The sequence below is a fragment of the Squalius cephalus genome, assembly GCF_949319135.1.
Source record: "Squalius cephalus genome assembly, chromosome: 21".
NCBI lineage: Eukaryota > Metazoa > Chordata > Actinopteri > Cypriniformes > Leuciscidae > Squalius > Squalius cephalus.
In genome coordinates, this window is record NC_137142.1 from 30,049,114 (window position 1) to 30,076,754 (window position 27,641).

The window sequence follows — 27,641 nt, forward strand, 5'->3', positions numbered from 1 at the left end:
TGTTCATTTGTTTAAGTTACTTTGTCCTTCAAAGATTCATAATGTTGATTTATTTGACAAACTCAGTGTCATAATAGAAACACAAATTCTACTCATGAAACATGAATTTGTGTGCTTTTTTTTTTTTTTAATAATTAGAATTTTTAACAAAAGTACATCATTGAACGCATCAATTTATGCACCACTGGTTTTGCGAACCATTACGTTAATCATGTGTTTTGTGAATAATGCCGATTGTCTTTTTCGAGATGCTCAGTTGGATCTAATTCGCCGATATCCACATGAAACATGACGGCATTTACAATTTCAGGACGTCGTTACGAGAAACTGACTCTGAAATCCCCTTTAACTGGGTTTGTTTTTATCTCTGATGTCTTGACTTGTGATTTATGCACTCTTCACAAGCAATAATGTGACTTACAGGACCTTTGACTAGTGTCTTAAACTCTACTTGGCATTTTGCTTGACACAGTTTGAGCTTGGTTTCAGGAAACAGATTAGACAAGAACTAGACGTGACGTGTGAAGGCTGTGGTTCACCTGCATTGATGCAGGAACATCAAGTTAGTCTGTAATCCTCGTGTGTCCTCATCTCAGGTGTGTGCTAGCCGAGACTTGACCATCACTTGTGTTTCTACTGCTGAGATTAATTCTGGACTTAACTCAGGCGTATCAAATCGACTGTAATGCTGCATTTTTTTGTTTTTAGAAACACAAGGACCATCCTGCCACCTCCATCAAAATAATGAATCCTGCTCGCGAAACAAACTGTAAAAACTGATATCAGCCTCATAGGTGAGATAGTTGTACCACTAAGATGGATTTACTCAGGCATCTCACTGCATTGGTTTTGGTGGTTTGAATTGAATGGAATCGTTCATCCGGTAATGCAAATTCAGTAAATATAAAAAAAAAAAAAAAAATGTTTTTATTTGTTCTCTTGGCACTCCAAACCTGTATGACATTTTCTTTCATGGAAAAAGAAGTGAATGAGGATCAGATAGTAAAGCTCTTAAAGGAACCATAAAAGTAGTCCATACGACTTGAGTGCTATATTCTTAAGCCTCGAACATAACTCAAGTCTTCTGAAGCCGTTCATAGCTTTATGACTGACTAAACTAGCTTTATTGTTAACTAAAACAAAAACTATTCAATTGTTTTCGGCAATTAAAAAATAAAGCTGAATAATAAATTAGATAAATCTTAAAGGGTAATTGCAAATGTTGCCTTTGCGATTTATGTTGAAATGAATTGAAGTACAAAGATTACTCAAATTGAAATAAAAATAAAGCTAAATGGAAATATAAAAAAGCAAACTAATAAAAATGACAAAACCCAAAACCTTAAACATTAAAATGAAAACAAGAATATAAAAACAAAAGTTAATTCAAAATTAATAAATGGAAAATCACAGTTGCTCTTAAGATTTTAAGATGTTCAAGATTTTCAGTGAATAACGAATTAAATTTGTCTGTTCGCCACAAATCTTTCACGACTTCAAACGATTTTGGAATGTGTAGCACAAGCAGTCGTACGGGCGGGATTTTATGGTACCTTTTATGGGCTAGTTCACTCAAATATGAAAACTGCCATTCAATTTCATTCCAAACCTGTATGACTGACGCTCTTCTGTGAAGCACAAAGAACGCTGGGGTCCAAACAACATTACACATTTCTCAAAATATCTTCTTTTGTGCTTCATACAGGTTTGGAATGACGTGATGGTGAATAAATTATGACGGTATTTTCATTTTTGGGTGAACTATCATTCATTTGGCTCTAGGTCACTGCATGCTTTTTATTTTATGGAGAAAAAAAAATATGCTTTTTGTTCCATGAAATGATGAAAATACAGGTTTCGAAACAACTTGAGGGTGAGTTAAATGATAATTTTATTGTTTTATTTAAATTTTGTGGATAGTAAACTTTTAGATTACTTTCAGATCCAAAGATGCATTTGGCATGCGGTTGGAGCATTTGTTGCACCCCAAACTGTTCTAGAATCAGCTCCGAGTTCTGTAAGTCAGTGACTGCAACCGATGCTTGTGGTTCTCACCGTTTCCTGTAACCCGATGTCACATGTTGTTTGCTCATACTGTGGTTGAACACTAGGCAGAATATTAGAGTAAAGAAATCAAAAGAGCGTTACTCTGCATGAATAAGTCTAAGATGATGTTGCATTCGGTTCAGATCTGAGCTTGTGTGCTCCCAGCTGCAGTTGTGAGGTAGGAACGGTTCTTCAGTTGCTGACCGTCTTGTGTCGAGTTTATTAGGTGGTTTTGAAGTGCAACAGAACACTGGGGAATGGTGCTGTGTATCTGTGGGAGAGATTTCTGTTTTATGATCATTAAACAGTTGTATGAACTCAGTTGTTGTCTCTTTTTTTTGTCTTTGATCTGTACTAAAGATTTTGTTTTACATTCTTAAACCTGTTCAACATTAAAAAGGAGGGTTTTTAATGGATAATTGTTATTTCAAGGAATATTCTGCATTAAAAACACCTTGCACTTTGTGCTCAAGTTCACCTTTATGCTATTACCATAAAAATAATTTCAACCTTCACTTCATCAATGCACAGTGATGCAGTTTTACATCTCAAAATGCAAAAGTTATAAAGTTTCCAGTTGCATATTGTTTTCATGAGTTATTTTATTTATCTGTTGCAAATGATGGCATGTCCATCTAAAAATCTAAACCGGGTTAGTTTTACCTGGCCTAGATTCCACTTGATGAATTATTCGTATTCCCTGCAACGCCTCAATTGTAGTCTTGAGTTTTCTTCTGGGAACAGACTTTAAATAAATCCTGCCCAAGGCATATGCAAAATAAAGGGGCGGGGCCTAGTTGAGTTTCCTTGAAACTCGCGGTTATGATAAGAGCCGTGGCATTTCCGAAACACGCTTGAAACGGTTGACCAATCACAACACACTGGTCCAGTCGACCAATCAGAGAACATTGCGCTTTTCAGAAGGAGGGGCTTCATAGAGACAGGAACTCAACAGAGCCTTACTGGCAGACTGGGAAGAGAGGACCTGCAACAATGTCAAATATGTGAAAAAAATAATAATAATTAGCATTCAAGTATGGAAACCTATTCAAGTAGACCTTACAAACAAAATCAAGACTTTGAAAAAAGGGCATAATATGGCCTCTTTAAAATAATCCTTATTGTACAATGTAAGCATCATAACAGTCATGTAGTTGTACGATTTAATTTTACTTAAAGGAGAACTCCGGTCAATTTTAACATTGAGCTCATTTTTTTGTACATTTGGAGTGCTGTCAATACAGAGAACAACGACAAAAATCGGTGTTGCCTACACCGAGTTATTCTATTTTTAAAATTTGCACCCTGTTGACTTCAATGGGGCAAGTACTAAACCTGCTTTTAGCCTCTTAACATCCTTGATGTGTCATTACAAGTGCACAGAAAATGTGAGTGATTCCTTCTGAGTGAACACGAGTGAGTCTGACTGCAGTAGATGTGAAAGAAATGTATAAAAATGATGTTATTTAAGCCAGCGCAAATACCTTTGTTTACATCCTGTTTTTCGGTTGAAGTCCAAAGTAGTCGATTGCCGAGTTCACACGCATAGGTTTAATACCTATGATCACGCGCGTGAACTCGGCAATCGACTACTTTGGACTTCAACCGAAAAACAGGATGCAAATTTTAAAAATAGAATAACTCGGTGTAGGCAACACCGATTTTTGTCGTTGTTCTCTGTATTGACAGCACTCCAAATGTACAAAAAAATGAGCTCAATGTTAAAATTGACCGGAGTTCTCCTTTAATACATTGTAATGTAAGGGCAATTAATCTTTTATCTGAACGTAAACTTTTTAAAAGTTACTTAAATACTGTATTTTCATTGTATTTGAATGCATATTGGATATACATAAGCAAATCAATATTTTAATGTTTTTTTATTATAGATTAAATAATTAGTGGTTATATTGGGTAAAATATTATATAATATTGTAATATATTGGATATTTTATATAGTTAGTAAATATTTCAGTATTTCAAATGACCCTTAAATACATTTATTCCTAAATGGTTTCCTGCTCTCAATAATTTTCCCTTTTTTTTTTTTTTTTTTTGCTTTTTTTTTTTAAACATATTGCCTCCTTAAAAATAAAGAATGTAAGAGTGTTCTGTTGCGAAAGCATCAACACACACATTACAACCCATTAGCTTGAGGGAGCTGTGCATATGAACATAGATAAACAATTCTGCATCTTGATGCTAAAGATTTTAGGAGTACACTAGTAATTGATCTCAAAGCTAAGAGACATGCGTTTAAAATCCTCCTGGTTTTTAGTCCAAGTTAAAAACTCAAACTGCCCAACACACAGTCAAGCATTGGAAAAATACATTTATTTACATAAATCAACCAGAAACTATAAATTCAGAAGCCGTATCTGTACAACTCATCCATTTATACAACATACATTTTCTGTATTTGGCATTATGCTTCATCTGTACAACAGGAGACATTATTGTGCCATGGAAATTATACAGCACAATTAAATGCTGAAAAATCATATTTAGGCAACAGAATAACTGTCTTGTAGTTGGTGTAGATAAACACTATTTTTAGCAACTACGTCTACATTAAGCATGTTCTTTCAGTGTTAGTCTATCATCAAGAAGCTCTAATGATGTGCTTTAGCTCTATGGACAAATAATACTCGAACAGCTAATTAGAAGTAAAGCGGTGTTAAAAGGTGCAGTAGGCGATTTCTGGGAAACGCTGTTGAAAGGGGATCGAACCGAGCGCCACAACACACTTGTAGCCAATCAGCAGTAGGGGGCGTGTCCACTCATGATGGGGGAGGAGAGAGAGTGAGCAAGAGGAAAGACTGTAGAAAGAGAGATGGCTGAGAGACATTACAATAGAGAAAAGGTCAGAGGAATATCACTGGAAAAAGAAGGGTTATGATCAGGCAAGAGCTTTAGGACCCGTGTTAATATTAGAAAGGCTTTCCAGCGCTGGAGAGTGGGAAGTGGGAAGTGGGAAGACCTGAAAACGGATGCAGATGTTGTTGTTTCTGCTCCATAACTGAGTAACATTGGTTTTGCGGTTTCACAGAACTAAGATATGCTGTTGTTGTAATGTTAGCTGTAGTAACAGGACAGTTTTGAGGGTCACTGTCTGTCTGGAGCTGCTGTCGACTAACAACCAACTCTTACTTGTATTTACTGTATGTTTATTTTTTGTTCTTCCTTGTCGTTCGTTCACCATCTTTGCTTTATTTTTCTTGAAGCACTATTTTGCTTCGCTTCAGCTATGATAAAGACACATCCACTCTTGCATTGCGTGTTGGGGGCGGAGCAATGAAGAGAGGGGTGTGTCTGTTTGGGTTGATTTCAAATATCAACAGTGTTTCTCAGAAATCGCTTACTGCACCTTTAATTACACAAGCTTTTTAAAATAAAACACCTGCCTCTCAATGCACACTAGATGACGTTTAATAAATTCCCACTTTAGTGTACTGTTGCTCAGTATGCCATTACTGCACTGTATTTATATACTATTTTCTCCCAGATGTGCTTCTTGAATCAGAAGTCATCAAACACAATGATTCAGAAAAAAATTGGCATGTTCACCAAATACACTTGTCCATCTGGACCATGTGACCTTTAAGACACACATATTGTCGTGGTGTAACAAAAAGGCCACTATTACTCTTAAAAGTTCACTGTTCTACCAGAGGCCATTTATCTATTATGAAACAGGTTTTATTAACAACAGTTATGAGGCATCCGGTTACCATAATGTTTTAATAGAGTAATCGATCAAGGACCAAGACTGGATTCTTAGTTTCTACAAGGCTCTTAACAGACTAAATCAAATTATCACATGATTTCTGAATTATAAAAGTGACTCCCTGAAACTCAGACATCAACACTACAAAGATGGAAAATAAAGATGATCGGCTGATCAAATTATGTGAAGGCAGGCGAAATGAATTTCACAAAAGCTGTCAGGGTCATATTTCTCCCCAAAATCAGCGTAAAAATGTTGTTTCAAAAAGCCTATTGTTAGGATTTTTTGCAGTTTTTTTGATTTGTGAAATATTTCATTTGTTAAGCATAATTTTAAGTATATTATACAGTAGTATACTAAATCTAATTCATACTGAAACAACAAAAAAATTCTAAGCAAAATATATTTTATTTTTGGGTGAAATGGGTCAATTTCTTTGAGCAGTTTATCTGAGAAGAACCACCACATAATAAAGGTTATTTTATTAGCTCATTATGAACTGCTTTAGATATTTATGTTTGCCTTTAATGTTTATTATTCCATTTGTTAGGCTAATTAGTGGAGGAAGAATCAGCAAAAGTGCTTCACGTGAAACGTTTGCATGTTAAGGATACTTTAAAGCTTCAGAAAGATGTGGATTCACCCGAACATTTCCAATTCAATATAAAACAATCACTTATTAATATAAAACGTTCTTTCAATATTTATTTTTCCTCAGTCGCTTTCTTAAAAGGTCAAAGCTCATAAAATAAGTAACACACGACTGTGATTATGTCGACTGAAATAAAGCTGAATCACTGTTCAAACTCCAAACAGAATAGTCACATTCACAGGGAAAAGAAAACCAAATCCAGCGTCTGTAAAACATGTCCAGTAGTGTGGTGGCGCGGTAGTGTCTCTTCAAGCTGCGTGAAATCAGAATGCCTGTGGATGGAATCGGTTGATGAGCTCAGGCCTCTTCCAGCTCGGGGAAATTAAGGATCTTGCGATGAGCCTGTCGGAGATACTGCTGCTGCTTGAAATAGACCTTAAACGCCCCTTTAATAGCCACAAACGCAATGCCACCCTGAGAGATAGAGAGATAAAGGTCATCAGTATGAGGGTACATCTGCACATATCATAGACTTGGGGCCAGATTTACTAACAGCTTGTCTTTACTAAAGACACACAGTGAAAAATTAGCACTAAAAGGGCGTGGACAGGGTTATTTTTGCGGCTGATCTTATTGCTTATGCATTTGTAGGAGTTTCTAGCCTGACAAGCCACACCCACATCAAGATGTTGGGTCTGGGAACACACCATTGGCTGGACTCAATCCGAGGGGCGGGAAAAACGGTTGTCTTACAAATTACCTCTGCACGCAATAGGATATCGCTACAACCAACCAGAGCGTTTTCCCACCAGCGGATATAGTTGATAGATTAAACTTTTGCCGTATCCGGTCGACCAAACTCCGAACACATCTTCCTTTTTTAAGAATGACTTCAGTGCCGTTCTTTGCTCTTTTCTCAAAGAACAGCTTAACTCCAAGTCTTCCAGAGTCGCGGCCAAAGCCGATTCGAGAGACCGCTGTTCGCCAGTAGCAGCCGCCATTCTTAGTTTTCAAGTAGCAGGGAATAACTCTGCCATCATTATGTTAAGCCCGCCCACCGACTCTATACACGATGTGATTGGCCTGACTAGAGTTTGGTTTTTCCAGCTCGAAAGGCAACGGAGAGTTGCTAGACGACACTGGCTGCAAAATAAATTTTGCTGCCGCTAGGGTGCGTCTAGATTTCTAGGCTAAGGAGTTTCCCTTTCAAACGCAAAATCTATGGGAGCAGAGTATTTAAATGAATCATGCAAGGTGATTTACTTTTTTTTTTGCAGGTTTGCGCTAGTCAATTTACTGCTCTTGGTCGATTGAGTTGGTCATTATGGAAATGATCCGGCTGCTTCTGTGTTCTTTAATTTCCGCTTCCTCAGTAGATCACGCGCAGAACTTTCCACTCCCATCTGCGTTTTTTTTTTAATTACGCTCTCATGCTAATCTGCCCTGTTTAGTAAATCTGGCCCATAGTTTTCCACCATATTCCTCGTACCAGAATGGTCCTCTGAAGATTTGAGTTGACGCTGCTGAACATCAGTTTACCCACGATGGTGGCGATGGTGGGGAACACGAGGGCTCCGCACAGGATCCGTGTGGCTGACACGTGATCGGCCAGCGGACTGGCCTCTGCCGGGATCCTGGGCACTGGGCAGCCGATACCTGCGCATCACAAAATCTTGTAGTAAGCAATATAAGTAAACAGGGCCTAAAACTGACTAAAAGTTTGCCACACCTGCTAATGCCACAGCTAAAACTACTAGCCTAACTATTATAATTTAAAAACATTAATAGAGACAAGTAACAGTAGTTTTCAGGTGGAGACATAATCAAATGTAAAATAACACCGGATAGGCTTCACTGTATAAATAAACATTGTTTAATCCTTATTAAAGTTACAAAAGTTATTCAGTCAAGAGCATTGAGTGATTTTTTCACATTGCAAACACAGATAGCAGCAGGAATATTAGGCTGCTGTCACTTTAAGACTAATGTGCTGGTCCAATACTGATACTGATACACATGCGTTGTCTTTATCTACTATTTAATTTCACTTCTTAAGCCATGGCTGACTGTGTTTACTAAGATACTAGAAAAGGATACCGAGAGGGGCATTTTGAAAAAAATTGTGTGAATTTGTCCGTTGAAGCGCAAGTAGACAAGAACGAGAACTCAATTCATTATGTGTCTGCACACTAAACTTTCCACACAGGGCCAATTGAGTTCCCTTCTTGTGCTTGAATAATTAAACTGGCAAAGCTCAAACTTTGGAGACGATGCAGCGCTGGCCCGTAAACTGTCTCAAGCCGTTGTTCATGTTTGTTCACGTACATGTTCTCATAACATTGCATTGTTAGAATTCATAAAAAAATGTTACAGGCCGACTGGTGATTGACACCGTTTTATATACTCAGATTTTTACTTGCATTTGGCATTTGTAGAGTTAATTTTAGCCCCTGCAAGTGGATGAACAGAAATATCAGCTGGTTTATTTTTTCATTGTGTCGTTTTAAAATTATACTGACAGTTTAAACTGGTTTCAAATATTAAATTTTGAATTAATATTGTGTAAAATAAGTGTTCATGTACACTTCATTTGCAATCAATACATTTTGTATTAGTGAATGGAAAAGATATAGATAGAAATCGTAGGTCATGATAAATTAGGAAATGTCTATAACCTAACACTAAACACTGAATATGTATTTAAAATATTAAACCATGTATATTTAAATAATATAATAAATATAATTATTAAAGAATAAACATAATAATTGCATTCAAAAGATAATTAAATACATGTGTGTATGTGAACATTTATAAATATAAAGAATGTCCAAAATTATGTAATATAGGCACAGATTATATCATTTTTATATTATTTCAATTTTTATTAATATTTTGAATTCTTTTTTTATTTTTGTCATTTTAGTTTTCACTTTAATTTTAGTGTATTTTTTTTTTATTATGTGCTTTTGTCTTTTTTCATTATTATTATTTAGGTTTTATTTATCTTTATTTCAGTTTCAGTTTTTTTATTTTATTTAAACTAATTAACTAAACAAAAATGTTAAATGTTGCTTTAACTAACTGAAATAAGATGTTAATCTAATATTTTTTCTAAATGTTTTCATAAGTTTAATTAAAAATAACAACCCTAGTCACCACTGACCTGGAAAGATACTGTTGAGGATCTGAAGCTTATTGGAGTATTTCCTCCAGATGCGGAGCACGTAATCTTCCCAGCGAATCATCTTCCCCAGAATTAGCATAACTGGGATGGTGGGCAGGCCGATCAACAAGAAGAGAGGATCGGCTCGTTCCATCACATCCAGACCTTCCTTATGACCCACAACCTGAGAGACGAACACAGACAGATAGTTAAGAATCAAATAATGCTTGTGAAATCAGTTGAGCTGTGAGTGACGTCTCACCTGCATGACAGTCACAGCCCCGTATGTGACGGCCGTCCAGTAAATGGATCCCACCATGATTCCAGCGGCAGCAAACGGGCAGGCCTTCGAGATCAACCTGTCTGCCAGATCCAGCACATACACCACCGGCCCTGGACACAACAAAAGTTGCTGCATTCATTTTTAAGCACAATCAACTTGGATGTTGAAGTCATTTCAACTTAAATTACATTAAACTGAAATTAGTTGAATCTTGTATAACTCATCAAAATAAGTTAAGCAATTTTCACATTTTTTTAAATGTGTTAAAGCAATGTAAAAACGTTGTCATTCTATTAAATTATATATTCCTATGAAATAATTCTGAAAAAAGCATAAGTTTCCACAAAGACGTTAGTTAAAAATGTTTCTTGAGCAGCAAATCAGAATATTAGAATGATTTCTGACGGATCATGTGACCCTGAAGTAATGATGCTAAAAATTCAGCTTTACCATTACAGTATGTATGTAGAGTAAATTACATTTAAAACATATTATAATAGAAAACAATTCTTTAAAATTTTTAATAATATTTCAAAATATTAGTGTTTTTAATGTTTTTTTTTTTATAAAATAAATGCAGTCTTATTGAGCATAAGAGACTTCTTTCAAAAACATAAAAAAAACATCAACCCCAAACTTTTGAAAAGGAATGTACTATTCTACACCCTTATGTAGATATTAAGCAATATATACTGTATTATACACACACAATTTCACACAACAAGAGGGAGACTACATATAAAAAACAGGTTGATATTGAGGTCTGAATCATGTGACTATCACAGCAGGATCGAGAGAGAGTGATGAATCCAGAAATGAAAGAAGGAGTGACTCTGGTTTCCGTCTCTCCAGCAGGGGGCAGAAGGTGCTATTCTGATGAGAAACAATCAATCACTCGACCTGAGCCTGACTGTGTCATGATTATTCAACCAAAGTTGATAAGAGTGGTAATCACTTTATCGTTCGTTCCATATGTGACCAATGATGATTAAATCCTACATGACTCATGAATTAAGTTTTACAACCACTGTAAAGCACACAAGTCTCAATGACCTATGCTTTATGAAACACTCCTAAAAAGGAATGAGGAAATACTCAAAAGTGGAAATGAAATCATGCAATATTTACTGACCTACAACCTGCTTTCCTCTCAACCTATAAATACCCTCCACTGCAGGAGATGTCTGGGACGACTCTCTGGAGACTGGAGAGGACATTCATTTCCTCATTTCTCTGCTGAATCATGACTTCATTTTCATTTCCACTTAACATTTATCACACACAGAGCATTTTAATCCAGTGCTGTACATGAAACCACAGCTCTACCAACTAAAGAAAGAGTTTAACATGAAACATCTCAAGAATAGTTCAGATTTTACCTGAAAAATGTTAAGAAAATACATTTATTTTTGCATAGAGAAAATTAAGAGAATGTATTTTTTTTGTATTCTATTATTTTTTAACAATTATGCACAATTTAAAACCATTTTACCTTTAGCAAAGTACTTTTAATTAGTATGATACAGATTTACATATATGATACTATATATATATATATATATATATATATATATATGATACTATATATATATATATATATATATATATATGATACTATATATATATATATATATATATATATATATATATATATATATATATATATATATATATATATATATATATGTAAATCTGTATCATACTAATGATACTATATATATGTAAATCTGTATCATACTAATGATACTATATATATATAAATCTGTATCATACTAATGATACTATATATATATATAGATAGATAGATTCGTCATCTGACCAAAAAGTTCCTGTAAAGGTTGTGAGAAGTTTCTATGTGTAAATTAGCCTTCAACGCATATTAATTCAGCTCTCAAATGCATAGCAGACACTTTCTGGTGTGTGTGTGGTGTGTGTTGAGATCACTGACCCCTCTCAAGAAAATGAATATGGAATATTCTGATGACAACGCCGGAATCTGGTTGACTTTCTCTCTGGCACTGCAGCGAGAACCTAATGTCTACTGGCAACAGGAAACATTCAGGCATTTTCTGCTGCCGGCCACAGATTCCGTTATTAAGATCATTAAAACTAAACTCCACTTAGCAGGAATACATCTGCAGTCTATTCTCTCTCGTTTCACACCAGCTGAGCAGCTCTGCCAAAGAACTGCTGTGGAACAAGGACTTTCTGTTCCCTACAAACCCTCTCCAATGCCAAGCTGCGTAAAACAACTTCAATGTGATGTCATCTCAAGCTGCACTGGTCTGAAGAACATCTTGAAAGTTAATCAGGAGTATTATATTTGAAAAAGACAGATGTTCTTTCATCATCAGTGGTGTCTGCCACTTTGCTCAGAAAAGCAATTGCATAGCACACCATTCAATACCCATCACTAAAAGACTCAGTTTCAAACCATAGTGACCGTACCTAGGGAGCATTTAATGGCATCATATAAATAAAATGATATAAAATATCACACAAAGGCAGATACACAACTGATAAATTATGCTGCCTTTTAAGATTAAGATAGAATCATTTAGGCCGAATTCAGAGAACATCCTTTTTTTTAACAGTTGCAAAAAGTCTCAAACCAAATGTAGTACCTACTATACAGCAGTGAATAGACATCATATATAGAGAGTAGACCGCTCACTAGGGTTCGAAACAGCCCAACTGTCCTCATCAATGAGTAGAGCATGACAGATGCATGTGTGGAAATGTGACAATAATATAAAAAAAAAAAAAATTCAATTACTGTCTAAATAACTGATTCCATGTAGGGAAAAGGAAATAAATTGAAATTTAAATCACTTGGAGGTCTGAAGTAGCCTAGAAATCTACAGCAACAGCAACATTTATTTTGCAGCCAGTGTCGTCTAGCAACTCTCCGTTGGCTTGCGAGCTGGAAAAAACAAACTCTAGTCAGGCCAATCACATCGTGTATAGAGTCGGTGGGCGGGGTTAACATAATGACGGCAGAGTTGTGACGGTTCTGCGTATATTCCGTTACTTGAAAACTAAGAATGGCGGCTGCTACTGGCGAACAGCGGTCTCTCGAATCGGCTTTGGCCGCGACTCTGGAAGACTTGGAGTTAAGATTTACTTTGAGAAAAGAGCAAAGAACGGCACTGAAGTCATTCTTAAAAAAGGAAGATGTGTTCGGAGTTTTGCCGACCAGATACGGCAAAAGTTTAATCTATCAACTATATCCGCTGGTGGGAAAACGCTTTAGTTGGTTGTAGCGATATCCTATTGCGTGCAGAGGGAATTTGAAAGACAACCGTTGATCCCGCCCCTCGGATTGAGTCCAGCCAATGGTGTGTTCCCAGACCCAACATCTTGATGTGGGTCTGGCTTACCAGGCTAGGTCTGAAGGCTTTATACATGAAATAACTCTATGGGTTCAATAGAGTACTGCATCTACCAAGACATCACGCATTATTATACCCTAAATATAAAATCCAGCAAACTGAGCCCAGAACATGAACACAATGTGTCCCATGGAAGCAATGAGAGTGTTTGTGAAGTATGCACTGCATTGTTGTGCAGGTAATGTGTGGACACAGTTTCCCGTCAGTCTGATGTGAAAAGACGTTCTTGTCTGCGGGCTGCTGAAATCTGACAACTGAATGTGGCTCATCAGGACTTTCATCTTTGTTACCAACATTACAAGAAGACCTTATGAAAAACATTCCTCATGTCAGAATCTTCCTTCAGTCAAATCAGCACAATCTCTAGTCCAGGGGTGTCCAATCCTGCTCCTGCAGGGCCACTAGTTTCTCAAGTTTGAAAGTTGAACGGGGATGATTGAAGCAATTTCACAGCCGGCCACGGTCACCCTGACAACCGTATCCCAGAATAACCCCATTGCTGTGGAAAGAGACGGAGAGCGAGAGAGGACGACAGACTGGCCCTCAGGAGATGCAGTCTGAGGAAGAGTATTAGCACACCGTGAAGAGAAACTAATGCTGTTATACTCTAACCTGATCAATTACATAAGCGATGAAACACAAGAGGATGAAAAATGACATTTCGTTTCATGAGCAGCGGATTACTGGAATCACAAGCAAAGCCTCATCACCAATATCAAAAGAAGGATTTCTCTGGAATCGGGATTGACCTACTAAGTATAAAAAAACATGTAACTATTCATAACTACTGCAGTGACATTTGATGAAGTTTGATAAAGTCTATGAAAGCGAAAGCATGTCACAAATGTCTAGAATTCAGCTTGTAATGTGTGGTATGTATAACTGTTTATTATATTCCCAGCAAGGGCAGGGACGATGTATTGAATTTTTTCACTTTCAACTTGGCCATTAAAGGTAGAGTAGGCAATTTCGGAGAAGCTAGCAATAGCAAGCTAGCTTTGAAAGCCTGAGATCCCACCCCCCCTTCAGAGCGTTTTTAATGCCTCACCACCTTCAAAACACATGAACGCACACAACCAGAGCTGACATGTACCACCTGACTGCTGCAGATTTATTTCGGCGTTGATAGTGCTGACATAGAAAATTTAATTCGCATTAATCCGCAGAACGTCAAGGGTTGCCATCTCGTAATTACGGTTACAATATGGCGTGAACGCAGCATAAGCTTGATGTTTTAGTTCAGGAGGAACTGTAAATGAGGCTGCTGTTTGTTTGTGGCGCTCAGTGACTGTCTGTCTACTATGCCTATGTTGAATACCTATGTGGACAGGCAGGTAGGACATCCTATCAATGCATTCGGACCAAATTCAATGATGAACATTTTTTGGTCCTGAGACTTCCTCAAAATATATATGTACATGTTTTAATATTAAGACCATTTTTATTGTTGATTGCTATCAGGATGTGAAGAGAGTTTCAGCCAGTATAACAAAAAGTGTTCATGAAAAAATTGCCTACCCAGCTTTAATTAGCCATTAAACTAGCTTTACAATCCTTCCTTATTTCACAACATGAGTATGAGAGCGTTACAACAGACATTTTAATATCAACTATGCCTTAAACCTCAACAAAAATGTTCTTAGGATCTGTTCACACAGAAAATTATAAGAACAAAAACTATAATGATAATTATGATATTAAACTACTGATCAAAAATTTGGGGTCAAGAAGATAAAAATGTTTTACTTTTAATCAGCAAGGATGCATTAAATTGATCAAAAGGGACAGTAAAAAAATGATAATGTAACAAAAAAAATATATTTCAAATAAATGCTGTTCTTCTGAATTTTCTATTCATTCCAGAATACAGTTTCCACCAAAATATTAAGCAGCACAACTGATTTCAAAGTTGATAAATAGTAATAATAAATGTTTCTTGAGCAACAAAGCAGTATATTAGAATGATTTCAGAAGGATCATGTGACACTGAAGACTGGAGTAATGATGCTGACAATTCAACTTTGCATCACAGGAATAAATTACATTCTAAAATATATATAAAAATAAAAAAAACGTTATGTTAAATTGTAATAATATTTCACAATATTACTGTTTTACTCTATTTTTGATCAAATAAATGCAGCCTTGGTGGGCATAAGAGATTTCTTTAAAAAAAAAAAAAACTAAAATCATACCGACCAACTTTTGAACGGTAGTGTTAAACATATTTAATCTTTAACATGTTAAAGTGTCACTACATCATCAAACATAATTGCAAAAACAACAGGTTTCCTGACCATATATTCTCTCTGTATATTAAACACTGATACAAGATCAGATTTTAAAAGCTGGCTGACACTTCAGCATTGAAGAGCTGTCATACCAAGCTTAGGGAACACGATGAGGTACTCAGCATTGCATTGTGGGCAGGCGACGCGTGCGGTGCTGTTTCCCCTCTGCTTCTCATCAACCCAGCGCTGAAGACAGGACTGATGAACCCACTTAGTGGAACCACGACAGCGGCACGGTCGCACCCACTCCGCTGTACGATCATCCTCATCTGTTGCGAAACACACCCAGCAACTCCTGTAAAACACACGGGAAAAAACAGAGACATCAGCACTTGGCTTGCTGTGCGCTCCTACTATGATTCAGGGCAGAGTATAAAAACATAAAGGTGAGGAGAAAGTTTGTCATGTTATTGTGTAAAGTTCAAGGCTCAGCAGACTACAGCTGCAGGAGTTATTTTTATAGTTCAACTCTTTAAAGTATCAAAGGAAAAAAGAAAACTGCACAGTAAAATGGGTCAGTGACTAAGCACAAATGAAACCAGATCATGAACATTTCCAAACCAATGTGTTCAAGATAAATTAGCTTTATTTACTAGGGGTTTATTGAATTTAAATAATATGCCAATAAATTACTCAAATTATCACAATTGCACGCACAATTCCAAATGACCATTTTTTTGCAAATAAAGATAATTTAAAAAAAATTAAGATCATTTAATTTAATTTTTAGATTATTGCGGCAAATCTCTGATTACACTCTTAGAAGAAAAGATTATATACAGAAATCAAAGGCTTCTGTCAGGCGCTTCATACATAGAACCTTTTAGGTGTTCCCGATAATTTTATGCATTTAGTTTTAATTGATTCAGTTTACATTCATAAAATGTATTTAAAAAAAAAAAAAGAATGCAAAACTAAATGCAAAAAACAAAAAAAGAATTTTTAATAAAATTTTATGAATTTAAAATAGCCTGTTAAACATGAAAGCATTATGCATAAGACATTTCTCCTTATATAGAACCTTATTGGCATAAAGCGTACTTTAAAATTGTGTCAAGAATTGTGTTTGTATATAGAAACCCATTAAACCCTTTTTTCTAAGAGTGTACACAAAAAGATTCTTTAGAAGACATTATTTTAATGTCCAGCATCACGATAATAATGTCGATCCTGTAAATAATCCATGGCAAATCTGTCAGTGTTTCTGCGCTGTCGGAGGAAAGACAGAGACTTTCTCTCAGGTTCCTGCGGCAGATTTTCCGTTCTGTCCGTTTTTTTGAATAAAACATGAGGGATGAAGAGCGGCTCAGGTGACCGGGATCGTGAACCTCCTGTAACCATCACGGACCCAAGAGAGCCTAGATTTGTAATTTCATGTACCTCTTCATCTTCAATAAAACATGACCTGATCTCAATTTAACACAGTGTCATTTTTCAGATGTTAAAATCTCAGAGAAATCTTTCTGTTCTGATTTTTTTGGGGGGGGGGGGGGGGGACGGTGGATCTGGTAACACGTTACAATGAGGTTTCATTTGTTATATGAACAATCCCCACAGCATTTATTAATCTTAATTAATGTTAATCTCAACATTTACAAAGGTTAATAAATTCTGTAAATACATTGTTAGTTCACGTCAGTTAATGCCTTAAATTATAAAAAATGAGACCTTATAGTAAAGTATTACCAAAAAATACTTTATTAAATAAAAAAGTATTGGTATTTAGAAAACAAGCAACGAAGATGTGTACAATTTTTGTAAATATAAATTTTTTCAGATTTACAATTCTATTTTGTACCGGATAACAGAACTAGAAAGTAATTTTAGATTGTGTCTAGAATGATTCTGTCCTGAAAGCAACTATCATAGATAGTTGAAAGACTAGAAGAAAAATAAAGAGTGACGAAAGGAGAGGAGTTCTCCATGTTTCTTAAGAATCTGCTTCTCCTGTTCCTGTAACCCAGCCTCCATCATGACAAACATCAGAAACACAATCATCCGCGTGAAACGCGAGACATCTGGCCGTCGCCCCTCACTCTAACTGTGTTCATTAAGGTGTACCCAACCAGATTATCAGCTAATAAACCAGGTGAAACAAATTGTGCTGTGAAACAGAATCTGATTTAAGCTTGTTTGCCTTCACTCAACGAGGGTAAAGTTTCAAACTACAGCTTATATTATCCACAGCAAAATACATACAACGTATGACATATGAGAACATGATGAGATTTTTGTCTGTTTTGAGAAAGAAAAATGATTCACAGATACATCATAATTCTTTCATTAACGAGTGTGCTTTAAACCACAAATAAATCAAATTAAATCACTAATAACATTTTAAAATATACAAAATATAATAAACAATTTAAATAAATTATGCATAAATATACTACACAAATAAATAATAAACTAAATATTAATAATATATTTTTTAAATACTTAAATTATACAAATAAATAACAAACTACTAATACATTTTTCATTAGAGAGGACAGGGTTTAACAATACAGATTAGATTTTTTCTTGTCTTAGTTGTAAGTTAATGATACTTTGAATCAAATAAAATAGAATTGAATCATGGTGTTGTTAAAAGATTCCCAGCTCTAATAAAAATAAATTAAAAATTAAATATACAAAAAATAAACTATTTAAATAAACTATATAACTATACAAATACATAATAAACTACTACTGAATAATTATTTAATTATTTAAATGAAAAACTACTAATACAAAATCTCCTACTCATTTTTAGAGGATCATCTTACCTTTTAATACAGGGTTCAACAATAAGGTTCTGTAGTTAATTTTTTTTTTTCTTACTTGCAAGTTCATGATTCCCTGAATCAAAATCAACTAGAGTTGAATCATGAGTCGTTAAAAGTCGTTCCAAGCTCCAATATTTTGTGGCCATGCAATATAGATCATAAACCCTGTTCTTCAGGAGTGCTGACTTATGTTCAGATAAACCGATTTTTACTATGATAACATAAACATGCATTAATTATAGCACCTTATCTCCACATGTGCAAACATAACTTGAGAATAATAAGGCTAATAAAACCTTGACTTTGTCCAGCTGAACAACTGTGATCACATTCTGTTCACAGCTGTAACTGAGGACATATGATGGAATTACTTTTCAGCACTGTTTGCATAGCATTATGTTTATGATGGTTAAAATATCTCCAATAAACCGGACCATTTCCTGTTAAATCATGTGAATATTCCAGGAACAAATGCCCAGAAAGCAGGATTCTCGACCTCTAGATTGTCATTACTACTTCAGCTCTTGCAGAATATAGCTCTAATGTCTATAAGATACCACGAGGAGGGCAGAAAGCCGATACCACTCACCTTTCTTTACATGTTAAGAGCCCGGTTACATGACACAGAAACACAATCTATACAACAGCGAGGGGGGTCTCTGCAACTGATAACCCTGATAATAGTTTAAATATCCTGAACTCTAGAGCCCTAACACCGGCTACTATTTCACGCAGGATGAGTTTTCATGGATAAAACTGGCTAATTTTGCTACCGTTGACTGATGTTGCTTTAAAGGAGACATATCATGCTTTTAAATCGTTCCTTTTTACATATAAATCATACATTTGTAGTCTATATAAAGCAGAACTGCAATGCTTGGGTCTGAATTCCTCATTATTATAGCTCCACAGGCCCCTTTTCTGATGTGCGTCTGAGAGCAACTCGTTTTGGTGCGGTCTCTTTAAATACAATTGAGACACTTCATACCCCGCCCCCTCTCCAGTTTGCAGAGGTTCAACTCCACCCCGTTCGGCCATTTTTGTAGTTTGATAGCAGAGATACGATTATTTAGCGGCACAGAAACTTTTTATTCACACGTTATTAACAAAATGTCAACAACGGAAGACTTGTCCAGCCAGCCTTACATGTTCGAGCCAGAGTCGGAGCCGGAGCGAGATGAAAATGAAGACGACGAACCTGCAGAACAACGTCTTTATATGGATGTATCGCAATGGTGTGTTACTGTATTTACACATGAAACTTTGGTCTTCCGACCTTTTACCACCGTGTCGATTTATTTTGATTAATATGTGCGAGGGAGAGAGAGCAAGACAGCGTCTAGTTTGGAGACGGTGTCTTGTTTACACTTTCGCCTAGCTCCGAAGAGAGAGAGAGAGTGCGCGCGCGCGACCGGGTAACGTTATCTCTCTCTCTGCTCGTTCTTTCAGTTAAACATGCGCCCTGTCACAAGCGCAGCAGTTCATCTACATTAGACGGTGTAATGAAGCGTGTGGGTTACTACATCCAACAACCGAACATTATAACTTACCCTCTCGTAACTTCTGCATCCTTTAGCTTGGACTACAAAATTCCAGTGAGAAATAAAAATGGCGGATTGCTCGAAGTGTTGAGCCGGTAGTCGATGTCCTTATTTGGCAGTTCCGCTGCAAATACTGTGACGTAATAGTTCACAAAACGTCATAGAGAACAGAAAAATCGGAACAGGTTGAAAAATATGACCAAAACAGAATATAAAGATATCAACGAAATTTTCTGTACTTCTAAACACTCCAAATATACAACAAAATGCATTTAAGGGCTAAAAAAGTGGATTTAGCATGATATGTCCCCTTTAAAAACTGGAATGACTGAATGATGGAAGTTTAGATGCTTTATTTGATTTTGGCTAGATAATGTGGAAGCAGTTTGTGGAAAAACTAAGGGCCAGATTTACTAACAGCGCAAACTACAACTTTTTGCGGCTGATCTTATTGCTTATGAGTTTATAGGAGTTTCCCTTTCAGACGCAAAATTTATGGGAGGAGAATATTTAAATGAATCACGCAAGGTGATTTACTAAGGTTTGCGCTCGCCAATTTACTGGTGTTTGCTCCATTATTTACCGCCCAAAAAAAGCACGTTTTAAACCAGACGCTAACTCGCGCTGCTCTTGATAGATTGAGTTGGTCATTATGGAAATGATCCTGTGTTCTTTAATTTGTGTGTCGTCAGTAAATCACGCGCAGAACTTTCCACTCCCTTCTGCTGTGTTTTGGAATTGCGCTCTCATGCTAATCTGCCCTGTTTAGTAAATCTGGCCCTAAATGTATTAAACACTGAACAAACTCTCCAATAAACCCCAAACCATAAGTATGAGCAATAGCATCAAAAAGAAGGCCAACGGTGTTACAAACACAAACTCTCCTGCATGTTCTCATTGCTACACAGATCAGACTGTATTTAAAGAGGCATTAAAACCTCGGCACAATGCCTTTATTCATCGGCCATGGTCACGTGACTGTGGGAACCTGAAAAACCTTTCAGCCAACAGCCAGCAAGAGAAACTTCCATCACCAGGGAACCGACAAAGAGCCGAGCATCACAGGAGTCTCCGAGATCCAAGCCGTTTCTACTACGTATAGCCTAAGGCTGCCACGATTATGACATTTTATCTGTCATATAAATAACTGCGTTTATCCAACTGCATTTTTATTCATACCATATCAGTTAAATACATTTAAATGTAAAAAAAATTACACTGAACATGGAAGCAAACATCTGATTTCCCTTTTTTGCCAATTTTTTTTTAAAGTTTAGTGGGTTTTTTTCTTCTCATATTTAAAATATTTAAAAACATAAAATGTTTTCTTCATATTTTGGTGGTTTAAGCAACCTTTTAGGGTCATTAAAAACAAATATACCCTCACTTTTGGCCACTACTCTCTCTCTCTCTCTGTGTGTGTGTCCCATTATTCAAGTCCAACAGTTTTAAACAGAATTATTATGTGATAGATTGTGACTAGTTTACAGTTGGTTTCACTAGTTGAGCACTATAGCTACATTAGAGTTCATGTAACTTCAGTCACTGTTTTCCAGTAACGTCAGTCATCTTGAACTTGCGGTCTATATTTGTACTGGGAGGGGGGGGTCAGATACGGCCTACTGCTGATCCACAAACACACACACTCTCTCCCCTGTGGTCAAAGTCACAAGACCCATCCACGAGATCACGTTTCACCAGCAAACGTATAAAGCCAGGAGAAACATGAATTCATACACCACACAGAATTACCAGCATACTTAAAAACTACATTTATGTTTGACATGTTTAAAATACAATAAAAAAAGAAATCCTGACAGCAATTTCCTCTTAAAAATGGGACTATTCCAGGAGTAATACTGCAAAAATCCCAGTGCAAAGCAAGAAACACAATTAAACCTTTCATGAGCCAAATATATCAAAATCACCATGAAATCAAGATCGAATGTAATATCGAAGTATTTAATTCATTTATCTGTGCACATCATTACTTTTTTAAATTGACGTGTCCTCATAATCTTAAATCAAATGAACTTTCCCTCCCTCTTGCAACGATCGACCAATAGCAAACCACAATGATCCAACAACCCTTCCAGTCAATTCCCCATGGAAAAAATCAAGTCCTGCCCTATACATTTTATTTTCTTGTTTGAGAAGCCGTTTCATTCAGATACGTCACAATAGGAAAGAAAAGACTCAACTTCCGTTTCATGCCCACTTTAAAATCCTGTAAATGTTGACTCCCAGAAAATGCAGAAAGCCAGCCGGTCACATTTTTGTTTGCTGTTTTTCATGCTTAGGGTTGAGGATTTTAACAGACCACTAACTACTATTCTTTAGCACTTGTTACTTGTTGTTCAAGTAAATGAAACATGCGCTATTTTTTTTTATCAATATATTTTATTACCTACATGTGAAGTGATCATTAACCAACATCAGAAAACCGTGAACATGAGAATGTGTTGTTAAATTATTGAAATAAAACTCTCAATGGCACTGACAAAAACTTTTGGGAAACATCCCTGCTGCACTATGAATGTGCAAGTCATTTTGTAGTCAAGTGCTCTAACAATCACTAAAATAAATGAAAAAGGTACGTGAAAAATTCATTTGCTTTATTTACAAATAAAACAAGTTTTAAATAAAAATTAACAACATGAATTTATGAAAATGCAAGATTTAAAAAAAATAAAATAATAGTAATCAAGGATAAATTCAACTGGAACTTACACTGAAATTACTTTGAAAAAGTATAATGCACCCTGTCATGGTATATTTAGGGGCCGTTTACACGACACCATTTTCAGCTAAAAAGTAAAAAAAAAAAAAAAGAATTTGCCCATTCATTTATACGACAATTGAGTTTTGGGAGTCTGAAAACAAACTTTTGAAAACATATTTCAAAAATGACAAAGCTATTGTCTCTGTTTAAACAACAAAAATGTGAATTAGTGAAAACTGTGACGTGATGCGCATGCGTATTAGGTGTTCGGTCTATAGGCGTGTCGTTTTTTGTTTTTTTTACAAAGTGACATCGCCAACTACTGGCCTGGCAGCAGAATACAGCGTTTTTAGTCGTTTTCGCAGATCAGTGTGAACAGGGATCATTTTAACAACGTTGTCACCATGTACGTGAAACACGATATATTTTTGTGACACGCTCCATTAACTTCGTAGAAGACGGCAGAAAGCGGCATCATGTTTGTTTTCTTCATTTTCTGTATGACCATAAATGACAGTATTTGAAGTTGTTTCCGCTGTTATAATAAGTGGGCAAACGGCATCATCCAGATGTGCCAATCGCCGGAGCTAGGCAGAAATAGACTACAGGAGTTTTATTTTTCATAATTCTATTCATTTTGTACATTTATAACACAAGAGATACTTCTCAGTTTTGTAGCTGATTGTGATCAAGTAACTTTAAATTATTTTTAAAAAAAATCAGCCCTACAAAAAAATATGACCTATGCAAGAGTGCATTGTGTTCACTGCTTAGTGCTGAGTACGCTAAAGGAGGCTGTACAGTACCTCAGGGAGGACAGGGAGGGGGAACAAACTGTAATTTGCACTAATGTCTGTTCAAAATAAATGAACAGAAACCAAGCATTGGGGATTTGTTGCTTTTTCCTGTTGTACAGAACTCGTATCGAACCGCGACCCCAAAAACCGAGGTACGTACCGAACCGTGACTTCTGTGTACCAATACATCTCTAGTAGGCACCATGCAAAACCACATTTCATTCAAACAGAACATAACACCGGGCGATAAGGTCCAAAAGATGATGGATTATTTCATGACTTTTGAAAAAACAGCCTGTTTTATCCATGAGGATGTGGAAACACATCAAAGCTGTGCCGGGAAAAACAATAAGGCAGAGAAAGTGAGGTTTAAAAACAGCCAAAATAAATGGAGCCAGCTTTCTGAATACCGACGAGAACAAAAGAGGGTGATAGAGTGTCTGCCACGTAAAGGTCAGACAGGATTTAAGCATGACCCCATCTTTTCAACCGGTGAAGAGCTGCATTGCAGAGAGAGCAGCTGCGGGTGGCAGGCCTTGATAAGGCCGTGTGTGTGTGTGTGTGTGTGTGTGTGTGTGAATCTGATGCTGCTGAACGGCTATCTGCTTCACACAGACCTGTGAAGGTTGTTGCCTCAGTGACGGACATTAGAGAAGGATGCAGGATCCATTTGAGAGAGATGAGAGCTTTCACCATGACAACTGACACAGATATGCCTAATGTGCCAATAATCCACTTTACTAACACAAGTCCAGTACTTTCCTCTAAATATACTTTTCCTTAAAATGTAAACAGAAGTATGAGGAGAAAACATGTTCAAAAATCATATTTCCAAAGCTGCATATGTACACTACTGGTCAAAGGTTTGGGGTTGCTAAGATTTGCTACGATTTTTTATGTTTGTGCTCACCAAGGCTGCATTTATTTGATCAAAAAAAAAAAAAACATAATATTGTGAATTATTATTGCAATTTAAAATAACGAATATATTTAAAAATGTAATTTGCTCCTCTGATTGCAAAGCTGAATTTTCAGCATCATTACTCCATTATTCAGTGTCACATGATCCCTCAGAAATCATTCTAATATGTGGATTTTCTGCTCAGGAAATATTTCTGATTTTGAATCGATGTTGAAAACAGTTGTGCTGATTAATGTTTTTGTGGAAACAGTGATGTATGTTTTATTTGATGAACATAAGTTCAAACGAACAGCATTTATTTGAATTCGAAATCTTTTGTAACATTATAAATGTCATTACTGACACTTGTGATCAATTTAATATGGAAGCTAGTTTCCGCTACGTAATAAAAAAAATACATAAAAAAGGAAATTGTTTACATTTCGCAATTCAGACTTACAACTCGCAATCGCAAATGTCACAATTCTGAGGGGAAAAAAAGTAAAAATGCCAGAATTGTGTGTTTATATCTAGCAATTCTGACTTTTTTCCTGAGAATTAAAAAAAAGAAACTAGAATGGCAAGATAAAAAGTCAAAATTAGCTTTTCATTATTTTTATTCCGTGGCAGAAACCATTATTTAATGCATACTTGTTGAATAAAAGTATCAATTCCTTAAAATAAAAAACTACCGACCCCAAACTTTTGAATGGTAGTGCATGCATACTAACATATAAAAGATTCTAGCATCTTGCTGTCGAGTGGAAGGACAGATTTGCTAGAGTGTGTGTCACATCATTTTCTAGTTCATTTTGCAAGCGCTGGCCCTCAGGCAAACAGGACAGTCTCAGTGGAAAAACATGGACAAGGTCAGGACACCGAACAGCTCGACTCCACGCAGTGACCCAATGCATGATTACTGAAATGAGAACTCGTCCACGTCATTTACCAAAAAATGCTCTATATTTAGAAAATCTACAATTATAGGGAATATACAATATTTATGACCCATGAGGGTCAATCTGTAAAAACTGACCACAACAACAGTGTCATTATAAACTTCTCCAGAACACACTGTCCTCCTAGCTGGGTTCATTAAAAGTAAAATCTCATAATACTCAAGAATCAACATCACACAAGTCATGTGGCAAAAAGCTTCGTTGAGCTTTTCCAAAAACCATCCAGTGACGTGCTCAGGTGTGCGAGTCAGATCAAACAGGCAATCATGCCTCTTATGACTTTTTTATGACTGTTTTACTATTAATATTCTGGGGTCAATACACATTAAGCTGTGTTTGTTGATTAACTTAGAAAATAAACCCCAATCATACCACAGATCGTAAAACATACAACAATGGTAATGTAACGAGCATATTATTATGTATATTAAGTCAAAATGTTTTGGCATAACACTATTTTTTTCAACTTCTGAAATGACTAAACTGGTAAACCCAGTAACATTTGCAATCACATGAAAGATACAAAGATAACAAAAATGCTAAGCCAAGATTTCCATCTATGCATAACCAGAAGTAATCCCATCGCTTAAAAAGAGAATTTAATCAACTTAACAGCTCAAATAACATACATTTGTATGCAAGAAGTAATATAAGCACTTTGTATAGCTTACTTTATAATATGACATTACAAAATGCATTTATGCCACATTCAACAGAAAACAAAAGCATTTCGCAGATAAAGTAACTTATTTAATGTAACTTACTGCTCACATAACTTACTCTTATATAACAGCCATGCTAAGCTTAGTATCTACACATAGCCCAAGACCACATTAATAATAACAAAATTATTATTACGTTTTTATTATTGTCAATTATGTCAAATATGATTTTGTCCATAATAAAAAAAACATTTTAATAACTATTGTCAATAAGGATATTATCAAGTACGTATGTTATTGTTGCTGTAGTATAATATAGTTAGCCTACTATAATTGTGTCAAAATTGGAAAGAATATAAAAATCAGTTCTACATATCGTTTTCAATTATTAACATATTGATGTTTAGAGCAGGGGTTGGTAAACACTTAAGGATCTACAAGTAGGCTAAATAAACAAAGGAGTAATGCCTGGTTCAGATTACACGATTTTAGCCCGATTTTGGCACGATCCGTTTGACGTAGGGTGTCGTGGGGATTCGCAAACGACAACGGGCGTCGGGACGCAAGATTCGATCGTTTCATCTCGTATAGTGTGTCATAGTGGGCGACAACCTACGTCGCGTCTGCGATGCTTCACGACATCACGACAGAAAGACTAGCATGTTTAATTTTTTAACGGTCCTCCACGACGACGGCGCGCGAGTGAGTGAGGGAGAGTGAGTGAGAGTCTGTGTTCGCGAGTGAGTGAGTAAGCGAGTGTGTGTGTGACTGTGTGTGTGCGCGAGAGTGAGTGTGTGTGTGTGTGTGTGTGTGTGTGTGTGAGAGAGAGAGAGAGCGAGAGAGAGAGCGTGTATGTGAGTGAGTGTGTATGTGCGAGTGAGTGAGTGAGTGAGTGTGTGTGTGTGTGTGTGTGTGTGCGAGTGTGTATGTGCGAGTGAGCGTGCATGTGTGTGAGTGAGTGCGTGTATATGTGCGAGTGAATGAGAGTGTGAGACGGCTCGCGATGACTTGTCGGAAAACAACGTGTAGTCTGACATGTTTCTTGTCCACGACATGACAAGATTTTTAGGAGTCAAAATCGTGTAATCTGACACAGTGACTATCGTAACAGACAAAAAAATCGTGTAATCTGAACCAGGCATAAGACTGAATCAAAACAAAATTAAAAGGCCAATTCAAGGTCACGCCCCCTCGCTAAAGACGTCACATCGTGTAAATAACAGACATCTCTATTTAAGAGCATAAACGCTCTAAACCGGTAAGCAATCACTCAGTAGCTACTATATATTGTTCTTTAAGAATATTTATAACTATATAAAAGCATATATATATGTATGTATACTATAGTAGTGACTGGCTGCTTATGTAGCTGACATTAGCCGTTTGTTTACATTATATTTCTTCCACTCACCTGTCCACAATCTGCTGCATCACAACCGCTCCCTCGTCTGCCATATTTACATGAGTCCACACACTTGATTACTTACTGAAAACTAAACTATGATGATAGTTTAATAGTTTAATAATAGAGATTTAATCGTCAGGCCGCAGTGAATCGTAACGCCGTGTTAAACACGCAAATGAACACCTTACTGACATCAAGCAACAGCTGGAATCCGATTATGAACCATTTAGATTAATTATTACAAACTGATCTGTTAATGAATATTCATATATGTCTGTATTTCCAGAAACACGCAGTGACTCCATTGACTGCGCGTGAGAAAACGCGAGCGGACGCAACACCGCGCATGTGCGAGCGTTAACTTCACTCTCGCGAGGCTACAGATGCAC

General features: G+C 36.3%; 1 protein-coding gene across 1 annotated transcript; it reads right to left on the reverse strand.

The window, feature by feature from the left end:
• Window positions 1-4,363: 4,363 nt before the first annotated feature.
• On the reverse strand, window positions 4,364-27,631 carry marchf5 (membrane-associated ring finger (C3HC4) 5). The gene is made up of 6 exons (XM_079855012.1): window positions 27,259-27,631; window positions 15,590-15,792; window positions 9,794-9,924; window positions 9,532-9,715; window positions 7,855-8,021; window positions 4,364-6,839 (listed from the first exon to the last, which is right to left on the reverse strand). Exons 1-6 carry the CDS (start codon window positions 27,300-27,302, stop codon window positions 6,723-6,725), a joined length of 846 nt encoding a protein of 281 aa, XP_079711138.1. The 5' UTR covers window positions 27,303-27,631; the 3' UTR covers window positions 4,364-6,722.
• Between the last annotated feature and the right edge of the window lie 10 nt (window positions 27,632-27,641).